Here is a 12835-nt window from a genome sequence, read left to right on the forward strand (position 1 = left end):
CTCACATTGCCCTGCTGCTCTGGACATCATTTCAGTGAATTCACCGTTGGTTTGCCAGACAGAGTCACACCAAGCTGAACAGCAATGGTGTTTCTGTTTCCCGTTGACTGTGTTTAAAGTGACCAGAATTCCAATGCCTCTCCAGCCCGTTGCCATTCTTACCCCCACACTGCTTGCACTAGCATGCTGGAGCCCCTCCTTCTCCCATTCTTCTTTTAATATTGATTTTCCTTCACAAAACATGCTAGCAAGCACACTCCAGACACTGAACACCAGACAAAAGCCAACAGCACGAATCCCACTGCAATGTAAACATACCCTGCAGTACCAGGCTGGAGACAGAGATGATGTCTGCTCCTTACAGACATACATACCGTTCAACTGGGGAGGACACCACACATTTTGACTTGTATTTGTCAATGTGCCTGCTGGTTTGATCCAATGGATCAGGGTCTAACAGCATGGTTAAACTCCAAACCATGACCTCTACTTCCTATCAGGCGCATACTGGTTGAAATTTATGTGGGGTTTTTTCACATTTAGCTTTAATTCTCTGGTCCTGTCACCTTGTATTTTGCAAGTACTGTCCATTTCCTAGCTTTAGCTTCAATTTGGTGTAACAGAATCCGTGGGAAATACAAAGACTCAGCTGGAGACTCATTTTTCAGAAGCTCAAGACTTGACCTTGTTCTCAGCTTTACACAGGCAGAGCTTCGCTGATTGCAGCACAATTGTTCTGGTTTAGGATACTGCCAGAGCCCAGGCATTTTGAATCCTGATCTGAATGTTCCTGCTCTAGGCCCATTTTCACTCTGATGTATTTTGCACATGGGGTGGTATGAAAGGACAATTGAAAGAACAACACTTTCTTTTAAAATTAGTAAGAATTATCACCTATCACCACACAGAACTGTTTTTTAAGCAGTGATGCAGTCATGCATATACCTTACGTGTGCACAGAATCATAGAATCGTTAAGGTTGCAAAAGACTTGTAAGATCATAAATACACATACTCAAGTATCACTCAGAGGAGAGGAAAAACATCTATATTTCTCTGAGAAGCGTCTCTTGACAAAACAACACCAAGCAATGTCCACCTTTCAGCCTTATGGGCCTGAACACTATCAACCTGCTCTCTAATCTCTTGTTCTGGTCAAATGCTTGCCCATGGGTTTCCTACATTCCTCCACACAGTGAGCACAGCTCCTTGCCCATGGCCAAGGAGAGGTCCTGTGGCAGGTCTGGCTGTGGCATGGTGAGCAGCAGATCCCACAAGATGCCACTTCCCACTGGGAAGGAAGCACAAAGCACTTTTACTCCCTTTGGGAAATTGGTGGAAACCAGCAAAACTAGGCCCTCAAGGTGAAACGTCTACTAGTTCAGGTTTGTGTCTACTGTGTGCTGTTTTCAGAGGCTGCAGGCATGGATCAATGAAAGAAAAAACCACCATGGTACTTTGTGACCATTTATCTGCCTATACTACATTTTCATTTAGTGTTCTTGCTTGGATTGCCAGGAAAATATTAAAATGGATCCTCTGTACAGATCTGCTTTTTCTTTTTCAGCCCAGCATTTAAATACGGTTTGCTCTGTTCAATTAAACTGCATTTTCTCTTGAGAACAAGCAGATGATCAGTTTCACAAACTCAGAGTTAAGGTTTTCCTTCAGCAGCACCCAGCAAAATGAAAAACAAAAGCAAAACATTTTAATCACATATGTATAAAATACACAGGGTTCATTAAATGTGATGTAAAGTTGTCTGTTTTGGAGACTCTTTAAAGCTCCTACTACCCCAAACTGACAGAAGTGTAATGTGATTCCCAATCTATTGAATTTTGGAGGATGGCTGCAGTGGGTTCCATTATATATAAATTGGATGCAGCCAATTTACAATCTCCAATATATACTTTTATCTCAAAATGCCCTGTGAGGCAATTGTGTAAAGTACTTTATCAGGGATTGTTGTTGGTAATATTGCAAGATTTCATGATGTAAAAAATACATCAATGTCATTTAAATTGAACAAAATGGTTCCTGGTTCTTTTTCCTGTAGAGCATTTTTAACTATCTTCACAACAAATTTGTTCAATAAATACTGTATGAAACAAACAGTTTGCACTTTGTCCCACAGATACAATTTGCCAACCTGATTGATTTCTTTCTCTACAACTAATCTGATTTCTTTAGGCTATATATCTTCTCTTTTATTAAAGATGATGCAATCTTAGCTTTTTATCATACACACATACACCACGCTAAAAAGAGAGAAGATTCTGTGAACTAGCCTTGCAAGTGAATAGAAAAATCTCATAAAGCTGATCCCAAAAGATAAATGGCACAATGAGACCAAAGTTACACAAATTCAAAAACTTATCCATGCAGAGTAACATGAGCTGGTGGATTTTTCTTCCTGTGACAGATACAGAAAACAAGTAACTTCATCATATCTGTAGCACCTTGTAAATCAAGTTCATGCACTCAATTGCTCCAAATCTTGCTGTTTCTGCACTGTGAGAACTCAGAAGCAGAACTGCATTTTTTTGTAGCATTTTCCCTGTTTTACATCTTGCAGAATCTCCCTGCTATGCTTTGAGTCCAACCAAAGTTATGCCTATTTATTTTAAAATGGTGTTCTTGGTAAGGCAACAACCTCAAACTCATCTCCCAGTTCTTTTACTGATTATCCTCATGTCTTTGGGGAAACCCTTCTTTTCCCTTCCTCAGCATCTCCAGTTATCTGCCTTGGCTGTGGATAATTTTTCAGCCTCTCCCATTCAAGCAGCCAGAAGCTTAGTCCCACTGTAATACAAAGAACAATAATTGTTTTCAAATGTTGCAATAATATTCTCAAACAGCACTGGAGTGCTTTTTGTCTGTTGCTTCTCCCACAGAGTAAAATCAAATGAATTCAGTTGACACGTTTTGGGATCTGCTCATCACATTGTTCCTCTGGGCTTCAACTTCTTATCACTGTGATCCCAGTTAAGGTTCAATTTTCATTAGGCAAAGCCCTACACAGTCAGTCCCAGGAGAATTAGTGCTCTGTTACTGCCAGGACTTTAAGAGCAACAGTAGGTGCCTTGGAGAGCCTTTCCATCATCTGAAATCACAGACTGCCCACACACAGATCCATCTCCAGCCACATACCTCTTTAACAAAGGGATAAAAGATGGCTTTTGCAGGCTGCCTGGAAGGTTAACAGCTCTAGTCTCTGGCAGGTCAAGGCGAGAGTGGATTCCAGCAGGGAACCGCAGCCTGCGTCCTGCCAGCAGCACTGCTCAGCTCCAGGGTGCTCCAGCTGGAACACCTCCACTCTGTCTTCATGGGGATGTGCAAGTTTCAAGGAACACAGCCTCGTGTCCCGACCCCTCCTCAAGTTTTTAAGGCCAGCAGCAAACAAACAAACAGGAACCCAACTCAGCTCATTTATTTTAATTTGCACATTGAATGAGTTGAAGTTGGAAGGAGGACAAGGAGACTGTGACTACACTGTGTTATCAAGGCAGAACCCATTTTCATAGCAAAATGAGTCTTTGAAGCCTAAATACTGGTCAACAGACAGGTGGCCAAGTCTTTCAAACAGAGGAAATCAAGCTAAGCTTACAACTGAGCCACAATACCACAGGGGCCAAGACTACTGCTGATTTGGGACCCTGGGAGGAAAAAACCCCAAATCTCAATGAATATACTTTTGGGTAGTTTTAGACTCCACTCTGTAACTTGTAATTACATTACAGTGTTATATTTGGAAGTTCTTTCAAAGGAAAGAGGGAAAAAGACAGGGTTGTGTTGATGCTGGGACCTGTCCCTTTAGGAGTTAACAAGAATGTGAGGGGCTGAGGAGAGACAAGGGTACTGTGAAGTGGCATGGCCATTCCCTCACAGAGTCAGCTGGGAGATGAAGGTTATCACCATACCCTCACTGTACACAGCAAACCTGCCTGTGCTGCAGCACCTGCCCTTGATATCAATCTTTCTCCTGCTCCAGCTAATGGCATAATTTCTAGGGAGGCAAGATCAGATCCATGGTTTCCTGTTCAAGTAGCAACACGATAATTAATTTTGCCTGTATATAAACTTACAGCCTCTAAAAACCTCAAGCTTTTAGAAGGAGGTACCAAATGAAGCCCACCTTTCCCTTTATTTACCCATACCTCACACATCACCTGGCCAGGCAAGTCAACTAAATTATTTATGGCAGACCAAAGAGCCCATCTCTGGGAGATGCAGAGCCCTTCAAGTAGAAAAGAAGATGCTCAGCTCTTTTGTAGAATAGGAGCTTTGTGCAAAAATGCTCAGTCCTAATATGATGCTAACTTTTCATGCTTTGAGAAACTCACAAATGAGCAGGGAATCAGCTAATTAGGCACGTTACTGTGATTGCTTCTTTTATGAAGTGGAGAGGGAGGTGTTCAGCACTTTCATGAGGTAAGAGTGTAGAGGCAAAATTGTACAGAGAAGCAAAAACAGCAGTGGACTGCCTATAGAAATATTGGTTTTGAACAACAGGAAAAGCAACAGAAAAATAACTCAATACTTAGCAGCAGAAAGGACAACAGTGCCTCAAGATATTCTGTACATACAAAACTGGATAACACTTGGATATATGAGAGTAGAGGGATCTCCCCTCATATACCCAAGCAGTGGTAGGACCTGTGCAAAGCACAATTCCAGCTCTATTTTAGGGACTGTATCAACACTAGATAGCTCTGAGATCTCTGTGAATTTGAGGCAGGCCTTGATGCAGAAAAAGGACTTTTCCTGGCACCTGGTGCACATAAACCAAAGCCCTGATCTCCCCACAAGAGATGTGTCCATGTGGAAGGATGCAGAGAGCTGCATTCTCACTTGCTCTTCTGTTTGGAGCACAACAAGGAAAACTGGGAGCAGTAAGACATCTATTTAGGCATATTTCTTTAATTGCTTATTTTATGAAAATCCAACTGCAGACAAAACCAACGTTGTCTTCCCTAGGAAATTAGCCTGTCTACAAGACCTCAGATCTTATTTAGCAGCTGGCTTTTGTGCTCTTGGTATTACTGCCATGGTAAGTAATTAGTCATAATGTGACATGCATCATATCAGCCTTTTAAAAGTAATTAAGAAAAAGTTGCACTGTTTAATGATATGTACATACATCTCATTCTTGCAAGTTTTACTTTGATAACATCTGCTAGTTTTTGGAGGAAAGCCAGTCTTAAAAAATAAAATAACTCAGCTCTAACAATGGGAGCATTATTAGCTTCCCAAAAGTTAGAAACTCCATGCCCCACTCCAGCACAGCATCTGCGTGCACAAGCCTGGTAAGGATTTCTAAGTCTGTGAGTCGTGAGATCAGGAAATTCATGTTGAACTAGAATTTATGATAATGAAGAAGCCTTAAAAATACAGTTTATTTATAGTGGGCTAGTTGAAAAACCACAGCTCACTGTCCCTGGCAGATTTAGCTGCAGCAGCTGAAGGGGTCACCCTGAGCATGCCCTTTCTCCCTGCTGATATTATCCTACCTGTAAAGAGGCAGCAGAATCAGTGCTGTGTCCTCTCCTCAACCAGTGCAGTTCAGACTGGCGTGACTTCAATGGCCATCAATTTTCACATTAGTACTCTGGGCTGTGAACTGCAGCAGCTCAGGAGTGAACAAACACGTCGCTTGTCCTCCCCCCTCTGCTATTGTTGTGGTTAATTGCGACAGAAGAGCATGGTGGACATCTGGGGGAGGAAAATTCTTTAATTGCCTAGGATGAATCACCATAGCGCATGTGAAAAACACCCAGAGTGTCTTCATGACATCCCAAGTGTCCCTTCTGCAGCATTCATGTTACCTTGGACTGACATTTCTCTGGTTTAGGTCATTCTCTCTACCCATACAGTGTTCAGTGATCCTCGGATGTAATAAGAATATCTATAGACTAGAGATAAAAACTAGCAGGGAAAAGTTTTACCTCCAAAATTCAAAAAGACAGAATAGAAAAATCCTGGTTGTCAGAACTTTTTTTTTCTCTTCTCCAAAGAAGCTGTACTTTAAGAGCAGAGGTCAACAGCCCTCTTAGTACATATTATTTTATTACACTCTTTGACAAAAATCGACAGCAGTAAAGAACAGCTTGTTCCACAAACCTTGCTACTCCCCTCCTGCCTGCTGTCAGCATGCTCTTCCCTTTCTGTACAGCACCTTTTCACTGCCTTCACCTCTCCTGTCTGAATTTCTTTTGGACCTGCGTCCTCTAGAACCTCCGCATGGTTTGCTTGGGGATGGCCACTGAGCATGACAGACATCAGGGGAGCACACCAGGGTTTGGCATCAGCAACATGACTTTACATTCACAGACTAACCCTGGGGCAACCTCTCCCTGCCCCAAGGCGTGAAAAGCTAGGCAGTTGCCCCCCTGACCCACAGCTGTCAGGCTCTGTGGGTGCTGCTTGGCTCACATTTTGGCTGTTTTGACAGGCAGCTACTTCTGCTGAGGTTGGCCGAAATGAAAAACAGCCCTTTGCAGGCCACACGCAGGTGTGCCAGGGACTATACGCAAGCAACTCTGGCTCCAGGAGGGAACTTGTCCCCTCTCCCTGCTCCTATACTGGGGGGTCACAGCCTCATGGAGAGACTCTGGCCAGGACCTCACAGCATCACTGCTGAGCTCTGAACCCTGGGAGCAGCTAGGTGCTGCCACGGCTCACATCACACCTCCACTCCCGAGGTGGGAACATGGCAAAGCGCAGAGCAGGAGAGAGAAGGATGCCGAGAGAAAAGAGCTTGTGTTGCCCAGCACACAGCATGGGCAGAATGACAACTATTGTGAGGCTTCTCAATGGCTCATTTGGCACTATTCCCAGTGCTGCTTTTGAATTTAACACTCACTTCTGGGTATCTAATAGAAAAAAGAAGGCAAAAACATGAGGCTGGAGGTAGGAAGAACAGAAACAACAGCACCAGCTCAAAGGAGCACTGAATTCCGTTCAATTTTTCAACTTCAGTATTTGACCAACAAAACAACTGGAATATTTCAAACGGGAAATGCATTTTTCCTAGTGACATGGAAATGGCCTGATATTTGCTAAATACTTCTTCTGTTTAATAATTGAAAACAAAAAATAATGGAAAAAAAGATGACACCTTCAAAGTACTTAAAATAAAGCCGTTAAAATATTTTGTCCCATTACCAATGACAGGTCATTGCTGTGCCACAAAAGTGATTTAAAAGAACTGAGTAAGAAGACAACTGTTCAGAATTTCAGGCTGGTGTTGCTCAACCTACTGCTTCATCCTTGTAACACTGATGGGAATAAAAGGTTCATGGTCCCAATGACCACAATGGAAAATGGCAGAACAGAACCTTTAATTTCCCACCAGAGATTGTCTTGCTTTAGGGAGATGGTCTAGCACATGGCAGTATCCTCTACTCTTAGGAACACAGGCTGGTTTTAGAGCAGTTTTCAGCTGACTGAGGAGTTATATAATTGCACCAATTACATCCAATTACATAATTAGAGTAAATAAGTAATAATATAATTAGGTGCTGTAATTATGTAGCTATGACAGGTAGCACTAATGCTGATAAAAGCCATTATGAAACTTGCTAAGAACTGTGGACAGAGCACGTGAGAACAAAACTTCTAGGGCTTCGTTTGATAAAGTCTTTCATTCTTCCAGTGGGCAAAATAATTAAGTTAATTACTATGCCAATAGCTTTTTATTTTTGCAAATGAATGGAAGCACAAAATATTAGGCTAATTCATATATGCTTTGCTGCAAAAAAATTCAGTAACTAACCATCTACATTTTTTAACTTCCATTAATCTATTTACAGCTACCGAAGCTTAAGTGAAATCTGTGTGTGCAAATTGCACCTCTGAAAAGAGAAGTCTAAAAATCTGGACATTAACCTTCATTGTTCCAGTTATCACATAAACAGTCTCCTCTGACAAATAGACACAAGAAACATTCAAAGGTTGCAGTATCAATGTAATACAAGTTATGTGCATCTCTCTGGGTTTGCTAGGGATGGTGTTTCTGGTCAAATGGGTTAGACAAGCAGGATTTTTCCTGCAGGAATGAAAATTCAATAGGGGAACCATACATGCAGGTTCTCAGTGCAAGTGCAAGGCATGTAGCCAGCTTTTCAAAGTTTCTGTCTTTTTGGATATTGTATAATACTTGTCTGACTTCATAAAAGAGGCCTGGATAACAAATAAATAATAAAAGCTACTGCCCTGATTTAATATTCATTAATATTTCACCTGATAACCGATATAAGATAGTGTTCAAGAAGAATGGGCATCGCTGTAAGAGCTGAAGTGCTTTATTCCCACCAACATCTCCATAAAGTAACAGAAAAGCTAGAGGTGTATAAACTGCATGTTCCTTTACAATACATTTTATGCTTGATGCTTTTCTTCTAAAATGAAAAAAAAAAGAAAAAAGAAAAATAAATGAAAGCTGGATAGCTACTGATTGCTTCTGTCACTGCCAGTACAGAGCTGCTGGGAAAATCAAAATCACAGGGAACATCAGGAGTCTGCAGACAATGTCCTCAGTCCAGAGGAGGAAAGCAAAAGAAGTCCTCTGCCCCAAGGTCTTTTGAGGCCAGAGATGTGCAAGATAATGGGAATGCCTCAAAACAAGCCACCCCTGGAACAGAAACACAAGTGAACCGGAAACTTGCAAAAATATTGCCTTTGAAAGAGGGGTGTGTACAACACCACCTACAAGTTTCTTTCTCCTTCTTGAACTGGAAAACTGGAGAAGTGACCAATGATGCATAAATAATTCCCATCCACTTTGGCATGCAGCCAAACACTCTGAAACAAGGAAACCATAGTATTCATGGTTTTTATCAGTTGTGCTATCAGCAAGCCTTCAAAGCAGACACTGCACTGTTTGCTGGACAAACGACACACAGAAAAGATTGAGAGTCATAATATAGACAGCAATATTTTTGGGTTCTGAGGAGGCTGGGCACTGGAGAAAAGAGACCGTTAAAAATTGTAGATACTTTTCTGGTGCTTAGTTAATACTGATAATCATTCCTATGTTACTTTTTTGTCGTGGTTTAACCCCAGCCAGCAGCCAAGAACCACGCAGCCACTCACACATTCCTCCAACCTCCAGGATGGGGGAGAGAATCCAGAAGGGTAAAAGCTACAAAAACTCATGGGTTGAGATAAAGACAGTTTAATAGAGAAAGCAAAAGCTGCACACACAAGCAAAGCAAAACAAGGAATTAATTCACTGCTTCCCACAGACAGGAGGTGTTTAGCCATCTCCAGGAGAGCAGGGCCCCATCACACCTAACGGTTCCTTGGGAATACAAACACCATCACTCCAAATGTCCCTTCCTTCCTCCTTCTTCCTCCCACCTTATATACTGAGCATGATGTCATATGGTATGGAATATCCCTTTGGTCAGTTTGGGTCACCTGTCCCAGCTGTGTCTCCTCCCAGTCTCCCATGCACCCCCAACATCCTTGCCAGTGTGGCAGTATGGAACGCAGTAAAGGCCTTGACTCTGTGTAAGCTCTGCTCAGCAATAACAAAAACATGTCCACATCATCAACTCTGTGTTCTGCACAAAACCCAAACACACCCCATACTAGCAAATGTGAAGAAACTTAGCTCTACTTCAGCTCAAACCAGCATATTTTTGCAATACTTTGCAAGACAAGTACAAATAATTGGTTCCTAACTACAGTTGTAGGGGTGATGACAATGCTACTTGGAGCTACACACTCCAAAATTTTGACCTACATATATTGAGGAACAGATCTGAGCCCTGAATATTGGATTTGGATACAAATTCACTTTAAACAATCAGAAGCAGCCATAGAAAGCATTCCCAGCCATAATAAAAACTAGTAGAGTTAAGAGAGCGTTTCCAGAGGTGTCATTCACAGAGTTTTTTTCAGTCATATTCTGTATAACATGAAGTATGAAATCTCATTCCTTCAAAGAGGCCCTGACATTGCCCTATTCTTCCAGCCACCCTACATTTATACGTATTTCTTGCACTCCCCTACACCCCAATGAGCCTTATTCAGCAATGAGTCAGTTCCACTGGCAAGCCTCTTGTGAAAGGTGAATTTGAAATCTGCCTCTCTAGTGCCAGATCCTAACCAGAACTTGGTCTCCCAGCAGGGACTTGGTAACCTCTCCCAGCCTTACAAGAATGGTTGCTCAGCTTTCAGACTATCACAGAGTCTGAATCAGCTTCTCTCTCTGTCTTCGGGACAAGATCCATACTTAGGCTTAATTTCTGCATGGAATGTAGTACATCTCACATGCCTGTCATGTAATTTTATTACGTTTGAAACACACCAAACATACACTGCATCAACTCATATGTCTGACAGCTGCAAAACTACCTCTCTGAAACACACCAAACACATACACTGCATCAACTCATATGTCTGACAGCTGCAAAACTACCTCTGAGAGTTCTTCTTTAGACTCTTCTTTTGGTCCTAAGCAATCTCTAAATTTCCTCTTCCAGTTGAATATGGAAAAAACCAAGTCTTCCTTCAGAGTGTTTAAAAAATCCCAAAATTTGGATTACTTAACCACTTAAACCACCAGCATTCTGCCACAGAGGGGCAGGGGCTTTGAGAAACCAGTTCAATGCTTGAGGTCACATGAGGTTTTGGTGCTTTTCTGTTAATATTTTAGATATTCCAACAAGAGTTCCCACCATTAATGCAAACGTAAAAGACATTAGTGAATTACATCAGAAAAGTCAAGCCACTGCTGCCACAAGACGAATACACTTACTATGAATATTAATGCATCTCTTGGAATTAAATATTAATAGTTAACGTACATACCACAAAGTTTAAAATCATACAAATATTGCAGGGACAGGAAGAGGAGTGGAGAAGGACTAAACAAATGAGACAAGCCCCAGAGTCTGGAGATGGTATTGATTCCACAAATTAAAGTGCATTTCTGAGATAAGCTGAAATATTTTCATGTGTAACAGGACAACTTGCCACTATGAATAATTTCTTGTAATGCAACATAGGCTACGAGTATTTGTTTTAGGTTTTCTATCTCACCCATCACACTGCAGAAGTGTAGATCCATTACTGCCTACAGTACAAATGCCCTGAGCTGGGCAATGAGGTTGGTGGTTCAAAATTGACAGACATAGGCTGTTCCCCTGTACCTGAGCACTGAATTCCCATCACCTGCCACACCATCTTCCCTTTTAGTGGTAATAGCACTTACAAAAGCTCCATTTCATTGCAGCAATCAAGCATGCACTCCTGTCTAAACGGGAGCCGTTCCACTAACGTGAGTTCTTCCAGGGAAGCTCTGACTAAGCCTGCACAGTCGTCGCGAGTCATCTCCTCTAATTTTAGCCAGCTCCCTATTAGGCATCTAAACTAACCATTTGGGCTCCCAATGGAGTGAGAAAGGTGAGTCACCCCAGCTCTCTCAGACACCAGTCTGAAGGCAGGATAAATAACACAGCTTTCTGCACTGACAGGGCAGGGAGCTGGGATCGATTGAAACCAGGCGCCTGACTTGAAGACAGCTGAAGTTAGAGGAATCTTCCTCTTGGCTAAACTGAGGACTAAAAGGGCACACAGCATCTCAATAATGAGGCTGGGTAGTATGTCCAATCAAAGGCCTGATGAAGGATAACGGAGCAGATACTCTTGATAAGAAATATGGCTCCAGAAATGCATAAACAGCAAAGCCTGACATGCATTTGGTTACACCCTCCTCTGGGATTCACACATATGCCAGCTCTGCAACCACAGACCCTGGCACAGGCCTTGAGCAGTGCAATACCTGCCAGGAAGTCCATGGGAAGAAAATGCTGCACCAGAATATCCCAGCGGGCAGGAAGAATTCCTCAAAAATGAAGCCCCAAGCCAGGCAGCCTTGATAATCCATCCCTCTCACTCACCAGAACAAACACTCTTTGGTAGCAGGCTGGAAATGAAATGTAATCGAACATCTCTCTGCCCCAGTGTCATCACATTTCTCTCCCTGAATCCAAGTCATACTCTCACTGCTTCACAAGGCAGTTTCTGTAGCTCTTCAAATCCCTGCGGCTGCTCTGCTTCGGCTTTTCAATAGCTTGTTCAGAGCAGTCATAGGAGAAAAGCACTAGCCCTCAACACTGACCCTGCGTTTCACTGTTCAGCAGCAGTAGATGTTATTTTTCTGGACAGCAGCCCAGAGATGCTGGACAAAGCCAGAGCAGCAGCAGATGTTATGATGCATGCTCTCCTGCCCCGGGTCTGGCTAATGAGGCAGCAGAACCCACAGAGCATGAGAGCACGGACGCCAAACTGGGGACTGTGGCCTGTGCCTTCATCTTGTTCATTATGTTTAAGACTGAGCTTTGTTGCAGACTAAAAGATGTGAAAAGATCTTTAAAAATACAGATCGATGCCTCCTATTGTTCAGAGAGAGGGAAAAAGAAAGATATTATCCGCTCTAGCTGCAAGGAACATCTCTCAGTTGCATAAAACACATGCCCAAATTGACTTACCACAATCATCTGTGCCACGTAGCTCTCCGGGCCAGTGTATTCAGTTGGATCTTTAACTTTGACAAGAACTATAAAGTACAAATAATGCCACATGTTGTGTTCTGACTTTATATGCTCTTCAAACGACACTGTCTTATTATCAAATTTATCTCTCTCCAGTCCTGCAAAAAGACATGGACATACAGCCAAAAAATAAACTTCAGCATAAAAATACCCAAAACAGTTAAATATCTTAGAGAAAGGAACCTAACTTAATTTAAAGGATCATAAATTGGAAGGATCTTAATTTAAAAGCTACAACTGTATACAGCGACTGCCAGGCAAGAAATAGCAGGC

At 42.2% G+C, this 12835-nt stretch overlaps 1 protein-coding gene across 1 annotated transcript in view; it reads right to left on the reverse strand.

Moving 5' to 3' along the window:
- The window catches only part of ITPR2 (inositol 1,4,5-trisphosphate receptor, type 2), a gene marked incomplete at its 5' end in the record, with an annotated part of 78171 nt that overhangs the window by 10476 nt on the left and 54860 nt on the right, over positions 1-12835 (reverse strand). Inside the window, one exon of the mRNA XM_009072500.1 lies at positions 12500-12660. Coding sequence (XP_009070748.1) covers positions 12500-12660 — 161 coding nt within the window. The remainder of the gene's footprint in view (positions 1-12499; positions 12661-12835) is intronic.

This window comes from Acanthisitta chloris, unplaced genomic scaffold (genome assembly GCF_000695815.1).
Source record: "Acanthisitta chloris isolate BGI_N310 unplaced genomic scaffold, ASM69581v1 scaffold1954, whole genome shotgun sequence".
Classification (NCBI taxonomy): Eukaryota; Metazoa; Chordata; class Aves; order Passeriformes; family Acanthisittidae; genus Acanthisitta; species Acanthisitta chloris.